This window comes from Eriocheir sinensis, chromosome 41, assembly GCF_024679095.1.
Source record: "Eriocheir sinensis breed Jianghai 21 chromosome 41, ASM2467909v1, whole genome shotgun sequence".
NCBI lineage: Eukaryota > Metazoa > Arthropoda > Malacostraca > Decapoda > Varunidae > Eriocheir > Eriocheir sinensis.
The window spans coordinates 2,256,977-2,281,909 of NC_066549.1; the positions used below are offsets into that span (position 1 = coordinate 2,256,977).

General features: G+C 39.4%; 2 protein-coding genes across 4 annotated transcripts in view; one reads left to right on the forward strand and one right to left on the reverse strand.

Moving 5' to 3' along the window:
• Positions 1-11,074, forward strand: part of LOC127009495 (uncharacterized) — a 31,168-nt gene extending 20,094 nt beyond the window's left edge. The window contains exons 3-4 of the mRNA XM_050882602.1: positions 147-211; positions 10,875-11,074. Coding sequence (XP_050738559.1) covers positions 147-211; positions 10,875-10,979 — 170 coding nt within the window. The 3' untranslated portion in view covers positions 10,980-11,074. The remainder of the gene's footprint in view (positions 1-146; positions 212-10,874) is intronic.
• A 2,901-nt stretch (positions 11,075-13,975) lies between these two features.
• LOC127009494 (meiosis-specific nuclear structural protein 1-like) lies at positions 13,976-21,947 on the reverse strand. 3 transcript variants are annotated; one of them, XM_050882601.1, is made up of 11 exons: positions 21,597-21,947; positions 20,815-20,955; positions 19,542-19,665; positions 19,028-19,139; positions 18,790-18,907; positions 18,030-18,146; positions 17,805-17,931; positions 16,486-16,631; positions 16,224-16,281; positions 15,316-15,500; positions 13,976-14,238 (listed from the first exon to the last, which is right to left on the reverse strand). In XM_050882601.1, exons 2-11 carry the CDS (start codon positions 20,847-20,849, stop codon positions 14,130-14,132), a joined length of 1,131 nt encoding a protein of 376 aa, XP_050738558.1. In that variant the 5' UTR covers positions 20,850-20,955; positions 21,597-21,947; the 3' UTR covers positions 13,976-14,129. The 3 variants fall into 3 exon arrangements, with proteins under 3 accessions (XP_050738558.1, XP_050738556.1, XP_050738557.1); XM_050882599.1 differs by having other exon boundaries at positions 21,537-21,947; XM_050882600.1 differs by having other exon boundaries at positions 21,420-21,947.
• Positions 21,948-24,933: the final 2,986 nt, after the last annotated feature.

The window sequence follows — 24,933 nt, forward strand, 5'->3', positions numbered from 1 at the left end:
TAAAGCATAGCTAAATGTCTTGTTGATGACGCAACAGTTATGAGCCAAGAGGTTTCGTGATGCAATGTTTGGCTGCGTGTTTCCTCCAGTCTTTCGTAAATACGATTCTCACCTTGAATACAAAAATATGTGTTTATTGTTTTCAGAACATCCAGGACGGTGTCCACCAGTCCGCAGCAGCTGCACTGGAGTCAGGATTGCCGGCCCAAAGGTGTGTGTGTGTGTGTGTGTGTGTGTGTGTGTGTGTGCGCGAGAGAGAGAGAGAGAGTATCAAATGATTATATGATTATTATTGCTTTCTCAACAAAATTCTAATAAGTTTCCCCTGCAACAGTACTGTCCCCATGATGGAGTGTGCGCCTTCACAAGCAAGTGTTGCTTCGACGTCTGCCTGAAGCGTCACGTGTGCAAGACTGCTGAGCAGACGTACGGGCGCTAAGCTGATGCGCCTGAGTGCTGCACTGAAGTACCGTGTCAGACATGTCCACCAGTGTATAGCCAAATGCATCACTTGAATAAATATAATCTGAGAAACTGAGATATTTCAATACAATAATAAGCCTTAGACATGAAAGGGGATGTATAAATAGTCACAAACTTACTGAAGGTGTTTGTCCTCAGCCTGTATTGAAAGATTTATAAAACAGTTATGACATAGAGGAAAAGAATAAATATGAATATGTAAATACTTCAGGTTTCTTAAAACACCACCATAGTATGCAGTGTGTATATAAGTGTCAAGACATACAGGAAAAAGGATTCACATGAATATTGTGAAAGTTACGTACAAAGTTTTGATGATAGCAAATTAGCATGTGCCCCTAGCCACAAAAATGACATTTTGGGAACGGACAAAAAATGTCATCACAAGTTATGAAAGATTTCGGACGAAATAGAATGAAAGAAAGAAAACTAAATAATGACAAGAATCAGTGAAGGAGACGGAGTAGGTGCAATTATCCTTTTAACGAATAATATTTTACACGTGAAAATTGATTTTCTTTCATCATTGAATATATAAATAGCATTAAAAATGTAACAGTGAAAGATTTATATGTGTATATAAGCCTTTGTTCACATTTTGGATTCGCCGCTTTGCCACTTGAGTAAAACCAGAAGAGAAAAATGCTAGTCACTGATTTTAAAGTAAACAGCACTTTGCAGAATGTGGACGAAGCGAAAAGGTCAGTCAGCCAGATCCGTATGAATGCAAGACGTCCCCATCCTCATCCTGACCATCCTCCTGCTCCTCGCCAGCGTCGTGTGTCTGTGTTCTTTACGGTGTAATCCAAGTCTGTATCCAGGTTTCGAAGAGGGTTTACTGGCGTCCCCTGTGACTCCCCTTCAGTGGTGAAGAGGGTGTTTACGGCAGCGTCACCTCTTTTGTTTCCTTGAACATTGATAATTCACTTGTCAACAATTACTTTTACCTTTCTTTTTGACCTCCAGATCATTATATCTGACATCGATGGCCTAGTTTTCATTTTACATCATTAACATTTAAATTTTACCCATAAATGTGGTTGTTATGGGAGGGGAAGTTATTACCGACATTGTGTGTGAAAGTGTGAAAGTGAAAATGTTGCAAAAAGTATCGGTAACAAAACTGATTCCTACAAGACACCAAATCGCAAAGGCGCCGCATCGGAGACGGCGTGATTCATCAGCACGCGCTGGGACCCACCTGACGAATATGAACTAATGAGCATCGGGGCAATGCCATGCTCTGCACAGTTGTCAAAACCACTCAGTAGCAGCTCGTCATCCACCGCATCAAAGGCTGCAGGGAGATCAAGTAAAACTAAGAATATGGATGCTCTATTACAGGTATCCTCGACTAAATAATCGTGTACTATGGTTAACGCTGTTTCCTTTGAATAGTGCTGCCAACGTATATTCAGACTGAACAATAATATATATATATATATATATATATATATATATATATATATATATATATATATATATATATATATATATATATATATATATATATATATATATATATATATATATATATATATATATATATCTATATATATATATATATATATATATATATATATATATATATATATATATATATATATTTTTAGTGTTTTATTAGGTTTATTATCTTAGGTATTTAATTTATTTTATGTACACTTTTTACTCTTTTATTAGTTTTATATTTTAACAACATATTTTATACAATTTTTACATGTAGTTTTCTCGTTCTTAATTTATCATAGTTATGTCTGATGATGGATTAAGTCTCTCCAAAACGTTGCAAGAATAAAAAGATGTCCTACTCCGTGCTGGTGCTGTTATTATATATATATATATATATATATATATATATATATATATATATATATATATATATATATATATATATATATATATATATATATATATATCACTGCGTACATTGATGTACATCTATTTCTCTCTGAAACATTGGAATGAGAATGTAGGAGGGAGCGGAATAGAAATTACTGCCAGTAGCCTCAGATACCGTGTTTCAGTTAAGAAGAGGTGAGGCTTGGAGAGCATGTGCTCCACAAAATAACAATAAGAACGTAGAATGTGAAAGTTGCGGAAGTTAAAGAAGAGGAATTTGGATGAGCTATCAAGACACTTTTTTGGGTCTTCACCAGAAGTGGGATCACTCTGTCAGTGTTCATTCCTTACACTTTTATGTTATTTTCATCCTTGCATTTTCTAGATAGTCAACCCTTTCTTTTTTAATATTCTTTCTCCATTTATATGTACGGGAATCACATTGGCCCTTTTCATTCTCTTGGTACTGCGACCGTCCTAAGTGAGCAATCTGTTATGTCGTAAATTGGACCTATTAGTTCTTCACTATATTCCTTTAGTACTTGGCCCGATATATCATCTGGTCCCATTGCCTTTCTGCCATCCAGTGACTTCATAAGGTTTAATAAATCATTTCTGTCCACATCTTTGTTTTCCAATTATTTTAACTGTTCTTCCTCCTGTCGTCAGAGGTTCAAATTCAGACTCTTTGTTGAATATCTTTTGAAAACATTTATCACTTATCTTTTTCTCCTCATCAAATACTTGCTCATCATCCCTTATCCTTATTACACTCAATTTTTTTTATAGTTTATTCCTAAGGCATTTATAGAAAATATTTTGGTTCGTCCTTGCATTAATCCAGTATGTTCTTTTCACAATTTTTTCCTTCTCTCTTCTCACTCTTGTATATTTCTAAGCTGTTTATAACTCTCTCTGTTGGTTTCATTTTCCTTTTTTCCCAAATTATCCAAGCTGTCTCTTTTTTGTTTGGCCTTAAAACATCTTGCACTAAACCATTTATTGATACGTCTCTTCTCTACTACATAGAGTGGCACACATTCATTTACTCCTTCATTATACACCCTTAAGAAATAATCGTACTTCTCTTGCACACACTTAATTGGTTCATCGCCATGCAGTTTCTTCTACTGAAAGAAGCTTTTAATTCCTTATGCTTTGCCATGTTATAACTTCTCTTTTTTTCATGTTCTTCTTTAATGTAGCCATGACAATCTTCGTTCAGTTTGACTTCCAGGATTTCATGGCCACTTTCTCCAAATGGGCGTTCATGTTTCACCTCCCCCGATGTCATAGTCCCTTTCGTAAATATTACGTCCAATCTTGCTGGTTTATTTCTGCCTCTGTGTCTAGTTTCCGCTTTGATCCATTGAGTCATTAGGTTACTCTGTCAGTTTCAGTAACTCTCCCCCCCCTCCTATGTATTTTCATCTGCTTCAAACAACTCTCAGGCACTCCCTTGCTATTAAAATCTTCCATAAGCATTACATTTGTGGTATCATACATTTCTTAATCTAACCTTTGCACTGTATCCTCTATCATCCACTTGTATGTTTCCTTTGTCCGGTGTGCCGTGTGTCGGGAACATAAGTTACTATTATTTCCATCTTTATGATTTCGGTGGTTTCTGGACATATTTTAACTTCAAAAACTTTTAACTGCAACTAAATCATTACCTCTCCTTTTCCTCTTGTTCTGTTCTCTGTGTGTGTGTGTGTGTGTGTGTGTGTGTGTTGTGTGTGTGTGTGTGTGTGTGTGTGTGTGTGTGTGTGTGTGTGCGGGTGCGTGTGTGTATGTGTGTGTATGTGTGCGTGCGTGCGTGCGTGCCAGCGAAAGGTGAGCGAGCAAGTGAGTGAGTCTAAGAGAGAGAGAGAGAGAGAGAGAGAGAGTTTATAGACAGATAGATATTGAGATAACTTCATAGATAGACATAATAAACAGATAGATAGGTTTAATGTGCATACAATAAAGTAAATTCCACAGCTTTTCTTTGTCTCGTCATGTACGTGGACATTTTTTTTCGAGATTTTCCCACTAAGTTTGCTGCCGTCAAAGGTGTTCTTGCCTTCTGAGAATCGGATTACACTGCCGGCTCCCTCCAGGGTCCTGCTGCTCCCCGGTGGCGGCCGCGCGGATATAAGGCGGGAGGCGACAGACACCCGCCACACCGCCCACTGCTCTCGCCTGTACCTGTGTTTGCTTCAGACAGCTCGACCAAGCAAAGAACAAAGATGGTAAGCTTGCTTTCGATCTATCTCTCTTGTATTATGCAACAGATAAGATGGATTGATTGATATAAATAGAGATAGACGGATATTGATGTACTTATATTTATTTATCAACCTGCATATTAACATATTTATATAGTTATTGTCAAATACCCATTGTATTCCGGTATGCTGAAATTAAGTTGCCGCTCTTCATCCCTCAGAGAGGCGTGTACATTGCCGCCGTGGTGATGCTGGCCGCAGTGCTGGCGGTGACGCAGGCCTCATCATTGCTGCCGCCGCCGTCACAGGACTGCAAGTACTGGTGCAAAGACAACAACAACCAAAACTATTGCTGCGGCCTTCCTCACGAGGTTTTCCCGCCCTTCACGAGTGGTGGGTTTCTGTCTCAAGGAATTAGTCGCTCTGAGATTCAGATTAGTAACATCATGAAGGACCGTGTAAAGCATAGCTAAATGTCTTGTTGATGACGCAGCAGTTATGAGCCAAGAGGTCTCATGATGCAATGTTTGGCTGCGTGTTTCCTCAGTCTTTCGTAAATACGATTCTCACCTTGAATACAAAAATATATGTTTATTGTTTTCAGAACATCCAGGACGGTGTCCACCAGTCCGCAGCAGCTGCACTGGAGTCAGGATTGCCGGCCCAAAGGTGTGTGTGTGTATGTGTGTGCGCAAGATGGAGAGAGAGAGAGAGAGAGAGAGAGTATCAAATGATTATATGATTATTATTGCTTTCTCAACAAAATACTAACAAGTTTCCCCTGCAACAGTACTGTCCCCATGATGGAGTGTGCGCCTTCACAAGCAAGTGTTGCTTCGACATTTGCCTGAAGCGTCACGTGTGCAAGACTGCTGAGCAGACGTACGGGCGCTAAGCTGATGCGCCTGAGTGCTGCACTGAAGTACCGTGTCAGACATGTCCACCAGTATATAGCCAAATGCATCACATGAATAAACATAATCTGAGAAACTGAGACGTTTCAATACAATAATAAACCTTAGACATGAAAGGGGATGTATAACTTGTCACAAACTTGTTGAAGGTGTTTGTCCTCAGCCTGTATTGAAAAATTTATAAAATAGTTATAACATAGAGGAAAAGAATAAATATGAATATGTAAATACTTCAGGTTTCTTAAAACACCAGCATAGTATGCATTGTGTATATAAGTGTCAATACATACAAGAAAAAGGATTCACATGAATATTGTGAAAGCTACGTACAAAGTTTTGAAGATAGCAAATTAGCATGTGCCCCTGGCCACAAAAATGACATTTTGGGAACGGATAAAAAATGTCGCATCACAGGTTATGAAAGATTTCGGACGAAATAGAATGAAAGAAAGAAAACTAAATAATGACAAGAATCAGTGAAGGAGACGGAGTAGGTGCAATTATCCTTTTAACGAATAATATTTTACACGTGAAAATTGATTTTCTTTCATCATTGAATATATAAACAACATTAAAAATGTAACAGTGAAAGATTTATATCTGTATATAAACCTTTGTTCACATTTTGGATTCGCCGCTTTGCCACTTGAGTAAAACCAGCAGAGAAAAATGCTAGTCACTGATTTTAAAGTAAACAGCACTTTGCAGAATGTGGACGAAGCGAAAAGGTCAGTCAGCCAGATCCGTATGAATGCAAGACGTCCCCATCCTCATCCTGACCATCCTCCTGCTCCTCGCCACCGTCGTGTGTCTGTGTTCTTTACGGTGTAATCCAAGTCTGCATCCAGGTTTCGAAGAGGGTTTACTGACGTCACCTGTGACTCCCCTTCAGTGGTGAAGAGGGTGTTTACGGCAGCGTCACCTCTTCTGTTTCCTTGAACATTGATAATTCACTTGTCACCAATTACTTTTACCTTTCTTTTTGACCTCCAGATCATTATATCTGACATCGATGGCCCAGTTTTCATTTTACATCAATAACATTTAAATTTTACCCATAAATGTGGTTGTTATGGGAGGGGAAGTTATTAGCGACATTGTGTGTGAAAGTGTGGAAGCGAAAAAGCCGGAAAAAGTATCGGTAACAAAACTGATTCCTACAAGACACCAAATCGCAAAGGCGCCGCATCGGAGACGGCGTGATTCATCACCACGCGCTGGGACCCACCTGACGAATATGAACTAATGAGCATCGGGGCAATGCCATGCGCTGCACAGTTTTGAAAACCACTCAGTAGCAGCTCGTCATCAACCGCATCAAAGGCTGCAGGGAGATCAAGTAAAACTAAGAATGTGGATGCTCTATTACAGGTATCCTCGACTAAATAATCGTGTATCATGGTTAACGCTGTTTCCTTTGAATGGTGCTGCCAACGTATAGGCAGACTGAACAATAACATATATATATATATATATATATATATATATATATATATATATATATATATATCTATATATATATATATATATATATATATATATATCACTGCGTACATTGATGTAGCATCTATTTCTGTCTGAAACATTGGAATGAGAATGGACCTGGATCGGGATCGGGATATATGATGCGCAGGGCACCCGTACAGGTGCATAACATGCATATTTATTGGTTGTTTGGGGGACGGAGAAGTCGGGTGTGCAGGGGAGGGAAGTGAATCAAGTGTAATTGTTAAGTGTTGTTGTGTTGCGGTGACAAGTGATTGTGTATTTGTTTTCTGAATGAGTCTATTGTATTGCAGTCTAAAATCTGAGGAGGGAGGTTGTTCCAGTCACGTATGGTGCGTAGAAAGTATGAGTGCTTGTATGCGTCAGTGTTAGTGTGATATGCTTGGTATTTATGGATGTGTGTGTTACGAGTACGTAGGAGGGAATGTAGGAGGGAACGGAATAGAAATTACTGTCAGTAGCCTCACAAACTGTGTTTCAGTTAAGAAGAGGTGAGACTTGCAGAGGATGTGTTCCACAAAATAACAATAAGAACGTAGAATGTGAAAGTTGCGGAAGTTAAAGAAGAGGAAGTTGGATGAGCTATCAAGACACTTTTTTGGGTCTTCACCAGAAGTGGGATCACTGTCAATGTTCATTGCTTACACTTTTATCTGTTATTTTCATCCTTTCATTTAAAATGCATTTATACACCTTTCCTGGCACACTGTGTAAGCTCGTTCCCCTAAAACTGTTACAATCACAGCTACTTCCTTTTATTTTGTGTAGCGGCACAATGATTACTTTCCTCCAGTCACACGGCGCCTCGTCCTGCCCCGCCCGGCCCTGGTGCTGGACTACATGGCAACAATCCACTCCACAACTAAATCTCTTCCTTATTTCAGTTTTCTGCTCTTATGCCATCTATGCCAGGCTCCTCTCTCTTGTCTTTACTGCCTTCTCAATCTCGCTCCTCAAACCAACCTGTTCATCAAGTAATCACTCATCCAGTTCCTTACACTTCCCCCACTGCTCCATTATGTTTCGATTTCCATAGTAATCTATTATGTGGTACTTTGTCATATGCTTTTTATTAGATACAGATATACGCCTTCCGCCCATCCTTCTCTCTGCATACTATGTCAGCTACTCTTGAGTAAATACAGACCAAGTTTTTAACAAATGACTTTCCTTGTTGAAAACTAAATTGGCTGTCATTTATCATCTTTTCATTTTCCAGATAGTCAGCCCTTTCTTTTTTAATATTCTTTCGTATAGTTTACAAACAACACTTGTGAGTGAGACCGGACTCTAAATTAGTGGTTCCTCTCTGTCTCCAATTATATGTACGGGAATCACATTGGCCCTTTTCATTCTCTTGGTACTGCGACCGTCCTAAGTGAGCAATCTGTAATGTCGTAAATTGGACCTATTAGTTCTTCACTATATTCCTTTAGTACTTGGCCCGATATATCATCTGGTCCCATTGCCTTTCTGCCATCCAGTGACTTCATAAGGTTTAATAAATCATTTCTGTCCACATCTTTGTTTTCCAATTTTTTAACTGTTCTTCCTCCTGTCATATGTTCAAATTCAGACTCTTTATTGAATATCTTTTGAAAACATTTATCACTTATCTTTTTCTCCTCATCAAATACTTGCTCATCATCCCTTATCCTTATTACACTCAATTTTTTTTATAGTTTATTCTTAAGGCATTTATAGAAAATATTTTGGTTCGTCCTTGCATTTATCCAGTATGTTCTTTTCACAATTTTTTCCTTCTCTCTTCTCACTCTTGTATATTTCTAAGCTGTTTATAACGCTCTCTGTTGGTTTCATTTTTCCTTTTTCCCCAAATTATCCAAGCTGTCTCTATTTTGTTTGGCCTTAAAACATCTTGCACTAAACCATTTATTGATTCGTCTATTCTTTACTACATAGAGTGGCACACAATCATTTACTCCTTCATTATACACCCTTAAGAAATAATCGTACTTCTCTTGCACACACTTAATTGGTTCATCGCCATGCAGGTTATTCTACTGAAAGAAGCTTTTAATTCTTTATGCTTTGCCATGTTATAACTTCTCTTTTTTTCATGTTCTTCTTTAATGTAGCCATGACACTCTTCGTTCAGTTTGACTTCCAGGATTTCATGGCTACTTTCTCCAAATGGGCATTCATGTTTCACCTCTCCCGATGTCTTAGTCCCTTTCGTAAATATTACGTCCAGTCTTGCTGGTTTATCTCTGCCTCTGTGTCTAGTTTCCGCTTTGATCCATTGAGTCATTAGGTTACTCTGTCAGTTTCAATAACTCTCCCCCCATGTATTTTCATCTGCTTCAAACAACTCTCAGGCACTCCCTTGTTATTAAAATCTCCCATAAGCATTACATTTGTGGTATCATACATTTCTTAATCTAACCTTCGCACTGTATCCTCTATCATCCACTTGTATCTTTCCTTTGTCTGGTGTGCCGTGTGTCGGGAACATAAGTTACTATTATTTCTATCTTTATACATTGCTGCTAAGTGGGACTTGTAGACTGATGATTTCGGTGGTTTCTGGACATATTTTAACTTCAAAAAGTTTTAACTCCGACTAAATCATTACCTCTCCTTTTCCTTTTGTTCTGTTCTCTATGTGTGTGTGTGTGTGTGTGTGTGTGTGTGCGTGTGCGTATGTGTGTGTATGTGTGCGTGCGTGCGTGCGTGCCAGCGAAAGGTGAGCGAGCAAGTGAGTGAGTCTAAGAGAGAGAGAGAGAGAGAGAGAGAGAGAGAGAGAGAGAGAGAGAGAGAGAGAGAGAGAGAGAGTTTATAGACAGATAGATATTGAGATAACTTCATAGATAGAGATAATAAACAGATAGATAGGTTTAATGTGCATACAATAAAGTAAATTCCACAGCTTTTCTTTGTCTCGTCATGTACGTGGACATTTTTTTTCGAGATTTTCCCACTAAGTTTGCTGCCGTCAAAGGTGTTCTTGCCTTCTGAGAATCGGATTACACTGCCGGCTCCCTCCAGGGTCCTGCTGCTCCCCGGTGGCGGCCGCGCGGATATAAGGCGGGAGGCGACAGACACCCGCCACACCGGCCACCGCTCTCGCCTGTACCTGTGTTTGCTTCAGACAGCTCGACCAAGCAAAGAACAAAGATGGTAAGCTCGCTTTCGATCTATCTCTCTTGTATTATGCAACAGATAGGATAGATTGATTGATATAAATAGAGATAGACGGATATTGATGTATTTATATTTATTTATCAACCTGCATATTAACATATTTATATAGTTATTGTCAAATACCCATTGTATTCCGGTATGCTGAAATTAAGTTGCCGTTCTTCATCCATCAGAGAGGAGTGTACATTGCCGCCGTGGTGATGCTGGTCGCAGTGCTGGCGGTGACGCAGGCCTCATCATTGCTGCCGCCGCCGTCACAGGACTGCAAGTACTGGTGCAAAGACAACAACAACCAAAACTATTGCTGCGGCCTTCCTCACGAGGTTTTCCCGCCCTTCACGAGTGGTGGGTTTCTGTCTCAAGGAATTAGTCGCTCTTAAATTCAGATTAGTAACATCATGAAGGACAGTGTAAAGCATAACTAAATGTCTTGTTGATGACGCAACAGTTATGAGCCAAGAGGTCTCATGATGCAATGTTTGGCTGCGTGTTTCCTCAAGTCTTTAGTAAATACGATTCTCACCTTGAATACAAAAATATATGTTTATTGTTTTCAGAACATCCAGGTCGGTGTCCACCAGTCCGCAGCAGCTGCACTGGAGTCAGGATTGCCGGCCCAAAGGTGTGTGTGTGTGTGTGTGTGCGCAAGATGGAGAGAGAGAGAGAGAGAGAGAGAGAGAGAGAGAGAGAGTATCAAATTATTATATGATTATTTTTGCTTTCCCAACAAAATTCTAATAAGTTTCCCCTGCAACAGTACTGTCCCCATGATGGAGTGTGCGCCTTCACAAGCAAGTGTTGCTTCGACGTCTGCCTGAAGCGTCACGTGTGCAAGACTGCTGAGCAGAAGTACGGGCGCTAAGCTGATGCGCCTGAGTGCTGCACTGAAGTACCGTGTCAGACATGTCCACCAGTGTATAGCCAAATGCATCACATGAATAAACATAATCTGAGAAACTGAGATGTTTCAATACAATAATAAACCTTAGACATGAAAGGGGTTGTATAAATAGTCACAAACTTGCTGAAGGTGTTTGTCCTCAGCCTGTATTCAAATATTGATAAAACAGTTATGACATAGAGGAAAAGAATAAATATGAATATGTAAATACTTCAGGTTTCTTAAAACACCAGCATAGTATGCAGTGTGTACATAAGTGTCAAGAGATACAGGAAAAAGCATTCGCATGAATATTGTGAAAGTTACGTACAAAGTTTTGAAGATAGCAAATTAGCATGTGCCCCTGGCCACAAAAATGGCATTTTGGGAACGGACAAAAAATGTCATCAAGTCATCAAAATTGAATGAAAGAAAGAAAACTAAATAATGACAAGAATCAATGAAGGAGACTGAGTAGGTGCAATTATCCTTTTAATGAATAATAATTTACACGTGAAAATTGTTTTTCTTTAATCAAAATATATAACGAACTTAAAAAATATAATAGTGAAATATTTCTATCCTATAAACCTTCGTTCACATTCTGAGTTTTCGCTGCTTTCCCCACTAAAACCACCAGAGAAGATTTTAAAGTACATCGCAGAATGTGGTCGAAGCGAAAAGGTCAGTCAACCAGATCCGTATGAATGCAAGACATCCCCATCCTGACCATTCTCCTGCTCCTCTCCACCGCCGTATGACAGTGTTCTTTACAGTTCCTTTACTAGTCTGCAACCAGGTTTCGAAGAGGGTTTATTGGCGTCACGTGTGACTCCCCTTCAGTGGTGAAGAGGGTGTTTACGGCAGCGTCACCTCTTCTGTTTCCTTGGACATTTAAATTCACTTGTACCTCTTACTTTTTTTTTTTGTGGTATTTCGTTGGGGATGCACCCCAAGGGAGGAAGGCGGTGCATGCCGCGCAACCACCCAGACGGCTGGTAGAGAGATGCCCAATTCTTTCAAGGAGGAGGCCCAACAACGGGGCTGAGGATGTCGGAAAGAGCCTACCTTTCCACTCCCATGGCACCGGGCAGGTCTCGAACCTATACGCTCAAGCACCCCACCGGAGCGCAAGGCGGAGACTACCACGGGAGCCCCCTCTTTTACCTTTCTTCTTGACATCCATATCATTATATATGACATCGATGACCCAGTTTTCATTTTACATCAACAACATTTAAATTTTACCCATAAATGTGGTTGTTATGGGAGGGGAAGTTATTAGCGACATTGTATGTGAAACTGTTAATATAAGTTGCAAAAAGTATCGGTAACAAAACTTTCCTAAAGGACACCAAACAGCAAAGGCGCCGCATCGGAGACAGCCTGCATCAAAGGCTGCAGTGAGATCAAGGAAAACTAAGAATGTGGATGCTCTATTACAGGTATCCTCGACTAAATCATCTTGTATCATGGTTAATGCTGTTTCCTTTGAATGGTGCTGTCAACGTATAGACAGACTGAACAATATAATATATCTGTTCTGTTCGAGAAGTGCGAACAGTTGTTCAAGTATAGCGCGGTTTAAAACCTATGATAAAAAGGACAATATAATTAGTCGTATTGTAAACATCAAGTCCAGGTTTCTTGAGAAGAGGGCGAAGCACAGCCTGCTTGTTACACTGCGAGAAATTGCTCGTTAAAAATCTTATGCTGGATGAGCTATCAAGACAGCTTTTTGAGTCTTCACCAGAAGTGGAGTCAATGTCAGTGTTCATTGCTTACACTTATATGTTATTTTCATCCTTTCTTCTTCTTCTTCTTCTTCCCAGCTTTTCCCTATTCGGGGTCGCCGTTGTGAATGAGCCTTCTCCACGTATTTCTGTTGTTGGCCATCTCTGGGTTTAAATTCTTCTCCCTTAGATCTCCGTTTATGCTATCAATCCACCTTCGTCTGGGCCTTCCTCTTCTTCTATTTCCCTGCACTTCCATTTCCATGACTTCCCTTCCTACATGATCTTCCCCAACTCTTCTTCTCAAGTGTCCATACCACCTCAATCTTGACTCCTGGATCTTCTTGGAGATTTCAATTACTTTCACTGTTCCTCTTATATATTCATTCCTAATTCGATCTCTTTCATTTAAACTAATTCTATACACCTTTTCTGGCACACTGTGTAAGCTCATTCCCCTTTAACTGTTACAACTACACTTTCCTTTTCTTTTGTATAGCGACACAATGATTACTTTCCTCCAGGTATACGGCCCTGCCCTGCCCAGCCCTATTGCTTGACTACATATCTACAACATCCACTCTACAACTAAATCTCTTCCATATTTCAGTATTTCTGCTCTTATGCCGCTAATGCCAGGGGTCTTTCTTTTATGTCTTTACCGCCTTCTCAATCTCACTCCTCTCAGCTTCACCCTGAGGACATGGCCACACTGCATTTACCTTCATTCCTATTTACTGGTCACTTCCGCTCTCCCTCTCACACTCTCATTCATCATTGATTCAAAATGCTTCTTTCGTTCCTCCTTTATCACCTCATTCCTTTTTACAAGGACCCTGTTGCTTTCCTTCATCATTCAAGTGTCTTTCTTCCTTCCCCCACTTTTCACTTCTTTCCAGATAAGTTTCTTGGCCTTCAAATATTTTGCTGATATTTTTTCCTACCAAAATCCTCATCTTCGCTTTCCTTAACCAATCTTTTCACATTCTCATATCTCTCTAGCTCTCACCTCTGTCACATTTCAATGTAGTATTGTCATGTAGGTTCTTCTTTGCATCTTACCTGGGTGTCCTTTTGTGTGCTGCAGTAACTGCTTTATGCTGTATTGGCTAAGTCTGAGCATTTCCATCTTATTACAAACTGTGACTTCAGGAACTTCCTCAAACATTACCATTGTATTTGATAAAACAAAGAGGATGTACGTGCTACATAGAATATCCTTAGTCTTTCAATTAAAACTATATCTGATGTGCATTTATTCTTATGATTGTGTGAAATAACATTTAATTATTAAATAACAAGTTATTACAAATCTTATAAAAAACTTATAGCTATCATTTTAAAAAATATGAAAGGAGACAAGATGCTAATGATGAGTTTGCACTGAAATCAAGCTGTGTCAGATGAGCTGCCTGAGCCGGGCGCGCAGCTCCGGGGTGAAGAACGGCAGCAGGTGCGGCGCGTGCTTGAGCAGCAGGAGCTTTTCTTCCTCCTCCAAGATGCTTTTTCTGTGGGAAAGAAAATGAGAATACAAAGTAGTCTACAGGTTTATAAATAATCAAAAAGAGAATTGAAATATTTAATTAAAATATTTAAGAATTAATGTCTCAGAAATAGCTTCCCTATCCTTTGTGAATTGGCAGCAGCAGTTTTCATATTAAATTTTGTGATGCTGAAAGTGAAATATAATGATATTTAACCACTTGTTTTACAGAGAAATTGTCCTGATACTAAAGAAAGCTCTCAGCCAATCAATATGGGGAATATGCTAGAGGCAAATCTCCATGCAGGCCCATTCCCATCCAAAGTACCTCATGACAGGATCCATCAGCTTGCTCAACCCACAAACTCATGCTAAACCAGAAGTAGGTGTGCCCTACACTACTGATCACACCACTGCCAGGCCTCCCCATGTTAGAGAGTCCCTCTAGATCCATCTTTAGCCCTCTGAGCTCATTTGCCAGGTAGGGCAGTCAGTGATCCTCTAAGAGGCTCAGGACATTCCAGGACCCCACATACAAAGCCTTCCTTAGATTAATTAATCCTGGGCCTGTTTCCGCTGGCACCCACCCCAGCAACTCCTCGAACAAAAAGAGGGGTTATGGGGCCCTTTCTCCACCAAGATCCAGGGGTCTTGTAGGCTTTAATCTGCACCCACAGTTCTATAGGGTTCTCAAGGGTGCTGAGCACACTGAACCAATTTGAGACTGTCGTTCTATAATTATGAGCGTGTGCCAAGTCATTCAGTTTCTCAAGATGGATCAGAGTATGGATACATCTTGGGATTCTATCTTGGGCTGACATGAAGCTTAATTATTGCAACAACAAGCCTATAATCTGCTGCAAAGAACTGTGCATTCAGGAAAACCCTGCAGTCCTGAGGATCCCCCTACAATTGCTTGTGAGGAAGTGACCAGTGTCCTAAGCTATTTCTCCAGCATTGCATTACTGTGTTCAGTAGTGCAGCTTTGGCTACTGATACCAAGCACCTGCAATTCTCAGCCTTCTGGCTCTTGTAAAATTCATGAGAAAGCTGTTGATCTTCCTGGCCCCTGAGTCCTTTCAAGAGACTTATGATTACTGACCTGAGATGGTTATATGCTGATTCTTCCTGGTCTTCTTGCCGCCGCTGCTCCATTAGCTTGGCCCTCAGTGCTCGCCGCTCCTTCAGGAGGCATTCAACCAGCTGGCGGTGATCCAGCTGCCTCTGCCTGCGAGCCCTGGCCACCAGCTGCTCCAGGCGACCTTCCTCAGCCATGACCTCCAGAAGCTGATGAGAATGGCTACAGTAAGACTTTTATATATATACCATCAGAAATTTTTGCCATGATTGAATAATGCTGAATGCTTCATATTACTATTTCTTTACTTGTTATTTTCTTAATTCCTATGCAAAAACAGAATGTTCATCTGACCTACACTAGACTTATCACATCTACAGCCATAACAAGCTGGGAATACCTTAAGAGCAACTTTTATAAATGGAACTGACAAAATAGTTACAATTTTAAGACCAATGATTTATAAACACTTTATAAATAACTATTATAATCTCCACAGTCCCACAATCTAACTTAGTCATCGGCATAATTTACTGCTTGAAGCCAAAATCACTAATTCACACTCACACAAAATTCAAGTTCACACAGTGTATCTGCAGTGTGGGTGACAGAAGACACCCACTCACTGACTGGTAACTGACATGTCTCGCCCGTTTGCACTAGATACCAACTCAGCTAATGACTTGTATTAGACATGCTGAGTGAGCTCTATTGAGCCACATTTCACAGCATATTGTAATACCTCTTTATACGTTCAGGCTGCAGACAACATCAACAACAATGAGAGTGCCTCTAGGTTCCTGGGTATGGTGGGATGCATCTATCGTCTAAAGCACTTTATATATACCAATATTTAAGAAGCAATTCAATCAATAAACCTTGCAAGTTTTTACTAAATTACAAGTAAACGTAAATGTCAATTACTGTATTACCAATTTTCCATATTCTGCCTCTTTTTCTTGCTCCTTAGATTCTTGCTCCTCTTTATATCTGAAAAAGAAAAAAAACAGACGTAAGTATTGCACAGGAATTAAGTTTTACAAATTTTGCAAACCAACAATAATTAATCAAAGCCTCAGCTACAACTGAATCTACAACAGCACAAACTAATCTCTAAATATTACATTATACTGCTTGTCTTTTACTATACATGCAATACAGTATTTAGGCAGACTGACTGAACCTAAACCTTACCTTATTTGGTCATCTAGTCCTTTAAGGAGGTTGAGTCTTGCTTCCTCTCTTTTCTTCTCCTTTTCTTCAATAATTTTCCTCTCTTGAGCAGTTTTTTCCAATATCTCCAATTCCAGCTTTGTTTCCTGAAGCATGTCTCTTTTTATCTGTAAAGAATGGGCTATCAGAACAAAGACTAAAGAAATGCATTACAAATTTTTTTAAAAATTAAATGCGATAATTTTTGTTAAAGTTTGCAATGTTAATTTTCTTCACTTAACTTCATAAATTTATTTTTTCAATCAATCATTAAAATGAAGGTTAAGGAAATGTATGTAGAGGTATGTAATGTATGTATAAAAAAAAAAAAAAAATAAAAAAAGTAGGTTTTAGGTTTTCAAAACACATCCATGATGTGCAATATTTTATTTTTTAATATGTCATTACACAGTTCATGATATTCACAATAATCCGAACATGAAGGAAAATATAAAAAAACGTAATAATAATAAATAAAATGCACTAGTTGCTAAGTCTGCGCAGACAGCTTGAAAAGCTGCTTGCATTGCAGCTCGCTCTATTGGCGCTCGCCAAGATTTTTCTTATCGCTTTATTGCTTTCACTTTTCAATAAATGTAGGATTATTTTATTTTACTCCCAGGCCTATTTCCACTTCAGTTTTTGTACAAACGACATTCTTATAATTATAAAGAAAGGGAAAAGTTATAGTTAAAATACAAAATCATTTTGGCCAGACAGATGCTTTTACATGTTTTTATTTCATACGGCCTCAAATACCAAATAAATTTATGCAAAAGCTACAGTCTCTTGAGTTTGTCTGCTGTTCTCTGCACTGTCCAAGATGATCAGGGCAAAGGATGAGCAAGTCTCCTCGACGTTACCCAGCGTCTCCCCCGAAGTAAAACCGCTCCTCGACTCCACAAGCTCTCCAAAGCACTCCTTGCAGCTTGGAGAGTTTAAAGTTCAATGATATCACACAGGTCTTCAAGGGTGCCAGACACACTGAATCTATTTGAAACTGTCACTGCATATACATGAGCACTCACCAAGTCTTTCAGTTTCTCACGACAAAGCATAAAATACTTACCTCTTGAGATTCTTATTGACCTGACATTGAGCTTAAATGTTGTAGCAACAAGCCTATGGTCAGTTGCAAAGAACTCTGCACTCCGTTAAACCTTGCAGTTCTGAAGGATCCTCTAACAAATACTGTGGTCAGTCCCCTTAGGTAACTCTTCAGTATTGTTATATCAATTAAGAAGGGATTTGTTATAATTATCTAAAGATTGCAATGCCCCTTTACCCTTTGGTTCACTCACCTGCTGCTCCTCTAGTTTCTGAACAAGAGACAGCTCTCGTTGTTGGTATTCAAGCCTCTGCATCTCTGCTTTCTGATGTTCCATTTCCTTCTGGAGTTCTATCTTCACATTATATTCTTCTGCCGATCTGCAAATATGGCATATAGTTGAATTTATTTTGCTTTCAATCCCCTTCTGTGGATTATGAAGTGAAGTTACATATTACACTTTTATTGATTACTTCACCTTGAAAGATTTCTGTCTTCTAATTTATTTTCCTCTTCAAGAAGCTTCCTCAGCTGGGCCTGCTTCTGAAGGATCTGTCGAGTGTTTTCTTGGTATGCTTGCTTCTTCATCCAATGCCTACAGGAATAAGAAAAATGGTAAGATGAGGCTAAATATATTGGATTAAATTTAAAACTAAGAATAGATTATTACATATTGAAAAATTCTTGAAAAGATTGCTAAAACACTTTAGTGAGGGGCAGATAGATTAAAAGGTGTGCCAGAGAGTTATCAAAGGAAGTAAAGCAGTGGCAATGAGCTATAAAGAGGTGCATGTGGTGTGTCAAGATGGGATGGAGGAAAACAATAAAAGCATGTATGAGAAATTTAGTATGGTGTAACAGCAAAGTGTAGAGTGGTTAATGGATGAAGCATGGTGCTCTGAAGTGGTTTGGACACTTTGAGTATGAATGAGGATGACTTCATGAAGAGAGATTATGTGGGCAGGACTGAGGGAGGGAGTGTCAGGAGGAGGCCACGAGTGAAACGGATCAATAGAGTGGACGAGTATTGGAGACAGCATTGGTATGTGAGGGACTGAGTGTGCTTGGGAGTGCCAGAATAGGGACAACTGGAGACTGACAGACTGCTAGATAGAATGCCCTACACTTTATTCTGCATTTGAATTTCTCTCACTGGTGGAGAAAATTCAGAACATGAGTAAACAACTAAATATTATATGATACCAAAGGTACATATGATTTAGATAATGAAAACTTACTCTTTTTTCTCCTCTTCCATCACCTTGCTCTCATCCACCTCAGCCATCATCTCAACCACTTTCTCAGCCTCCGTTTTGGCTTTGTTGGCTTCCTTTTCATTGATCTGATCCTTCAAGACCTACAAGTAAAGTGGTGTTTTTTTCCCTAATACAGAAAATATAAATGCCAGTAGCAACTTAAATATGGATATGAATCCTAATAAAATGTTTGAGTACATAAATTCAATAATAATACTTTCCCTCTGAGTTTCCTGTATTTTGGCATGTTGGTCAGCCAGAGTCAGGGTTGCAGAAAGCTGTTCTTCTTGGTCCATCATCTTCACCAAGTCAGCATATTCTCTTTCTCCAATCTGAGAGAAACAATCAAGAGATGTTCATCATCAAAATTATCACAATCATTAATGCCAGTCCTTTAACAAAAGAGCTTGCTCTGCAATAAGGCAATTACAGAGAAGTTAGGAATAATGAGGAATACGTCATTTAAATACTCAAAGACAAATGTTGAGGTTCTTGGGAAGAGAATAAGTTATAGCATTAAAATTACAGCTGATGGTAAAATGCAACAGAGATGGATGCGGGTTTTTTTTTTTTAAATCAGCATGCTAGCTGTGGTTACTGTCATCTTATTAGCTATCTATCCCTGGGATGACTAGGTGCTCCACCCTTCATGAGCTGTGAGCATCATTTTAATGCAAGAGACATCCATGCACCTCTAAAAAAGGCATCTAAAAAAAAAAAAAAAAAACCCTTACTTTTCTTAATTTCTCATGAACTCCTTTTTCAGCGATGGCTGCCTTGTTGTCACGAGTAACCGCACAGGCTTGAAGTTTTGACTCCAATGCTCTCAACTCTGGACTGGAATTAACAATCTGCTGCCTGAAATGTATTTACAGAATAAGGTTTGTTACGTATATATTCCAACTCTTTACTAAGACGTGTGACTGACATGTCTCTGCTCAGGGAAGTGGCTGCCCTGTTTTTGCAAGGTCTCTTATTCCCTGCATTTCACAGGGTTTAGTATCAGCAAGGGCATGCACCACATTAGACTCAGAAACAGCCCGGCATTTACGTCACCAGGAATTGCTAGCAGGCTCCTGCTATAAGCAGATATTTTCTCTGTCAAGGGCAAATTAAGGTGGAAAGAATATAAAGTTGCTAAATAAATGTAGAGTGGAATAAATGAATATATATGTTCGTGCTCATTTCCATTTACTGACAGGCAATGAGAAAAGGATATTGAATTATATTCTTCTCAGAATTTGAGTGACACTTACCATTCAGTGCTATTTTTTTTCAGTATCTGAATAATTATTTCAATTTAAAAAACTTAAACAAAGTTGAAATCAAACTGTTGTTATCATCATCACTGATGATCTGATTTTCTGGCTCAACATTGAGTTAAAAGTGTCCAGGTGACCAGATTAAAAGTGTTGAAGAGTAACCCAGAAACATGCCTCATTTTCTGTATTATAAGGAGCTGCATTTTGTTTAGTCACTTTATATGAGACATTGGAAATATTAAGATGTCTCAAGGATTGTAATATTTTGTATTTTTTATAATTTTTACTTGTTTGGAAATTATTTTGTAAGCTTCAGGTGCATTCTTTCAGCCCTCACAGGATTATTACAATAAAAGATTTGATTCCTGTGACAAAGAAATTCACATATATACTATTTTTGACAAATTCCTCAGGGTAATAAGAGCAAGATGCACATTAAGTGTACAGATGTAAACATTGTTATAAAGAAATGTCATGAAATACAAATATTATATATGTACGGTAATCAAAATTTAAGGAAAACAACCAGAAGCAAATAATGATTTCTATAAGCAGACGAAGCTTAACTGTCAGATTTAAGGAGGTACAAATAAATGGTATCCAGCCAAACATGACCAACACTTAAAAACATTTTTTGCAATGTTAGAATGATTTAATGATAGACAAGGAACTCACATGGAAAGTGCACTGAAGTTAGGGAGGATAATTAAGGATTCATAAAATCAACGACCTTCAAAAGCATTACCTTAAAGAGGCGTAGTTCCCAAAATGTCTCTCCATGGTGTGCCTGACATGGAGTGGCTGGCTGGTTAAACCTTAACTTGATCTCATTATTTTTGACCTTGGATTCAGTACCTTGAGGGAACAAAGCCTGCTTCCTTAGTCACTGAAAGAGCAATAAAACTTTAAAGCCATCAGGAGAATAGACAATATGTATTTTGAAGCAATCAGTACTTATGTTTGAAACCTAGGCATAAAAATGATTAGTAAAGGTTTGTGATTGAAAGCTGCAGCATATTTTCTAAGCAAACTGACTCTCGCTCTCTCTTTATTGTATGAAAAAAACAATTTAATCAAGAGATTCCCATTAGTAATAAACCTACAAAGAAAAAATAGCGGTAACACAAAATTAAAACAAAATGGTAGTTCTGATGTTTTGATAAAGTCAAATGTGTTTGCTAACTGTGGGAGCAATTTTTAATAACACCATATATAACTTCAATATGGAAAGATCTCAAAAATAAATTAATTCACTAAGATTAAAACTTTGGCACACTTGAAAGCCAACGCCAAAATGGTGAATTGTCAAACTAAATATGAATTTCAGAAATCAAAATCTTCCTGTAATACCAGTTTCTGAAAAGGCCCCTTCAACAGAGCGTCACACCTGCACCATATCAGCAGCGCCAGGTTACAATAATAGTTACAATAAGTTTCTTTCCTTAACAGCGATATGGGACAATTTACCGTTTCACCCAACCAACGATTTTTTGACGTGGTTCATGTTTTTCTGGTGATAAATGTTACTAATTTAGTGGCGATAAGTTGCCATCCATCAGGTTAAGGTGGAGTTCTTTTAGTTTTGGAAGACTCAGAGTGGCGTGTGTGGGGTTAATGGTGGGGAGGTCTTCTTCTTCTTCTTCGTGGGTGTTTTATGGGGCTAGTTAGGCTGTGGGCCCACTGTTACTCTTCTCCTGCGTTTGTTTTTGTTTTGAGCGGTGCTTGGCCTTGGTCTTGGTCTTCTTCTTCCTCTTCTTCTTTTGACCTGTAACGCTTTGTATCGCTTCTTAGGTCCTCCTCCTCTCGTTCCTCCCTTCTTCTGGTCCACTTCGTTAGTTATTTTTGTTTCTCTTGCTCTTGCTGTACAGGTGACCCGTTGGAGAGTCAGGCCTTAATATCGGCACAGCCTGTAAAAATAGAAACAAAACAAGCAGTATCCATTACAAATCATCCTATTCTCTATTTCTTACACACCACATCTTTTCCAGAAAATTCTTCATGGCTTCTATAATTCTCTCATTTGCCTCACCACACAGTCCCAGCAGCAGCAACATCCATTCCCGCTCTGTTTTTGCAATTAATCCTCCCATTCACATCCCAGCCCATCTCACTCAGTGCCACCCTCATCATCTCCGTCCTTTCTCTCTGGTACCTCCCACACATCACATGCGCGACAGTTTCATCCACATCCCTGTCACACATCTGACACACTTTGCTGCGGGACTCAGACCACCTGTAATTTCTTGCATTCACATTCATTCACCGCGCCCGAGCTTGGAAGAGATCACCACCCAGGCTTCCATCATACCAGCTGACACACTGCGGGGCTTCCTTTTCCCCGTACTACTCCAAAGTACTCTTTCGCTCCATCGCATGTTTCCACCTCCTCAGACCGTCACCTTTCACTGCACTGTCTATCTCTCTCTTCCACTTTCTCATCCACTCTCGGACCACACTGCGCTCGAGCTTGGAAGAGAAGACCACCCCACTTCCCCTCCTCCCTCCCCTTCCCTTTCCCCTATATCCACCACTCAACCCTCCATCTCCTATGACCTCCACTCTCCCCACTCAAACTCCACACTCTCCCCACGCCCACTCCCCCACCTCCCTCCCATCTCCCCATCTCTCCATCCCTCATCTCTCGAAGCAGAATGATTGATGATTACTGTTAGGTGACACAGCTGTTCATTTCGCGAAGTGCGGGCATATAAACTTACAGACAGACATTGACAGACAGACATATGGACAAACGGACAGACAGGGATACAGTAAATAAAACTTCATTATGAATTATAAGCTAGAATTTGTTTTGCGGTAAATTTAAAGACACTAAGCTGAAAACATATACCTTCTCCATAAGCTGCAGGTAATTAATTATAAAGGAATAATAGCAGGATACAGCGCAGTCATAAAACGGTATCGACCCGGGTGTGGGGAATGAGGGTGAGCCATAAAACACAAGGCACCTCTCCCTCCGAAATTGACTTCTCTTTTGTCCACTCAACCCAATTTGCTTTTGCAGGAGCAGCACTGAGCGGTCTTTTTTGTTTTTTTTCCTATTCCCCCCCCACACCCCCACCCCCCTTTGAGCTGTGTCCTTTACTGTAAAAAAAAAGTAATTAAGGGCAGGTGTGTGAAAAGGTAGATACAGTGGGCTATCTTATGTTCTTCCTAAATGTTCCTTGCCAAATGACAGGCGAATCCTGCTTGTCGGCGCATCTCATATGGAGGGAAATGCGATGGGTGAACGGCAACAATTAAACAGATTACTGAATGTGTATAGTTAGATATAATGAACATTTAAACACACACACACACACACACACACACACACACACACACACACACACACACACACACACACACACACACACACTTGTATAGATAGATATAGATGAATAGCTAAATAGATAGATTGATAGACAGATAGACAGAGATACCTAAATTCTTTTGTCGTGGTAATTTAATATTCCTCAACTAATCCGCTAAAATACTAAAGGTGATGAAGAGCATAATAGTTACGTTCTTTACCTCATTTTCTGTGGTGTTAACTCTATAGCAAGTTAAATATCTGGCCTCAAGTGCATTGCCAGGTCACCGACTAGGCTAGAAGTGAAATGATAGCTCTGGCGCGGGGCAGTCCAGTAGTAGGCGTGGGATTGCCTTTGTAACGGCTCCCACTTATGTCTTATTTTTGATTCTTGATTATTGATTGGCGTTGTTGATTGGCGTTGTTGTCTTTTAGTTTTGTTCAGTAAATAAATAAGAAAAAGACCGGTTATAATTTCTGGGGACGTATTTGGCCGCTGTTTTTATACCTACGTCCTGGAGTGCCATTTCCCGAGAGTTTCCCGAGGTTATTCTTTAATACCAACATTTTTTTTTATCCATTTAACTTAAAACCACCATCCAAAATGTAAGGTTTATATAAAAGGCTTGCCAGATGCCTTAATTTGCATCCAAAAAATGAAGGCATTCCAATACTGTTTTAGAGGGTATTAAAGTTCCAGAAGTGATTACAGAACCCGATTACACGTGCAAACACAATTAAATAAAATAAAATAAAATGTGCAAATGAAGCACAAGTAAAATAAAGATTAAATACAAGCAAAAATGTTGGCGACATAAATGCGGGCAACACAAAGCCACTCTTTCATAATGCTATCGACACATACGTTGTCACCTCCATTTGGTTCTATAATAATATAAACAAACTTGGGTGGGACAGATCTCAACAAGCAGTCGAGAGAAGACACGGTGCCCTGTCGAAATTCATGTATGTATTCAGGATGGGATGTCTCACGATACGGGATGTCTGACGAGACCACATCGGGGCTCAATTTCCGGGCGGTTTGATAGGAAAAAAATATATATCCTGAGTATATCAATTTTTCAAGTGCTTCGAGGAGTGCCAAACACCTTGTGCAAACACATAAATAGCTAACTGCATCTTCTTTTTTTTTTTTTTGTTTGTTTGTCCGCAGCGTCATACGAAGATGGAATGAGAACTACCACCTATGAATACAAGCAAATCCACCCACAGTCCCTCCAAGTATAGATGGCCACTTAAGGGGTGGCCTCACTCACAGCTGCGCGAAGATCGTTTGATGAATAATTCCTGCCGGTTCTGATTGCTCTGAAGACCGAGTGTGATAATTTTGATTGCATTTTTACGCACACACACACACACACACACACACACACACACACACACACACACACACACTCACTCACTCACTCACTCACTCACTCACTCTCTCTCTCTCTCTCTCTCTCTCTCATTATTTCTCTTGTTTTTGGATCATGGAACTCTTTCTCAATCTATCTATCTCCATCTATCTATCTATCTATATCTATCTATCTG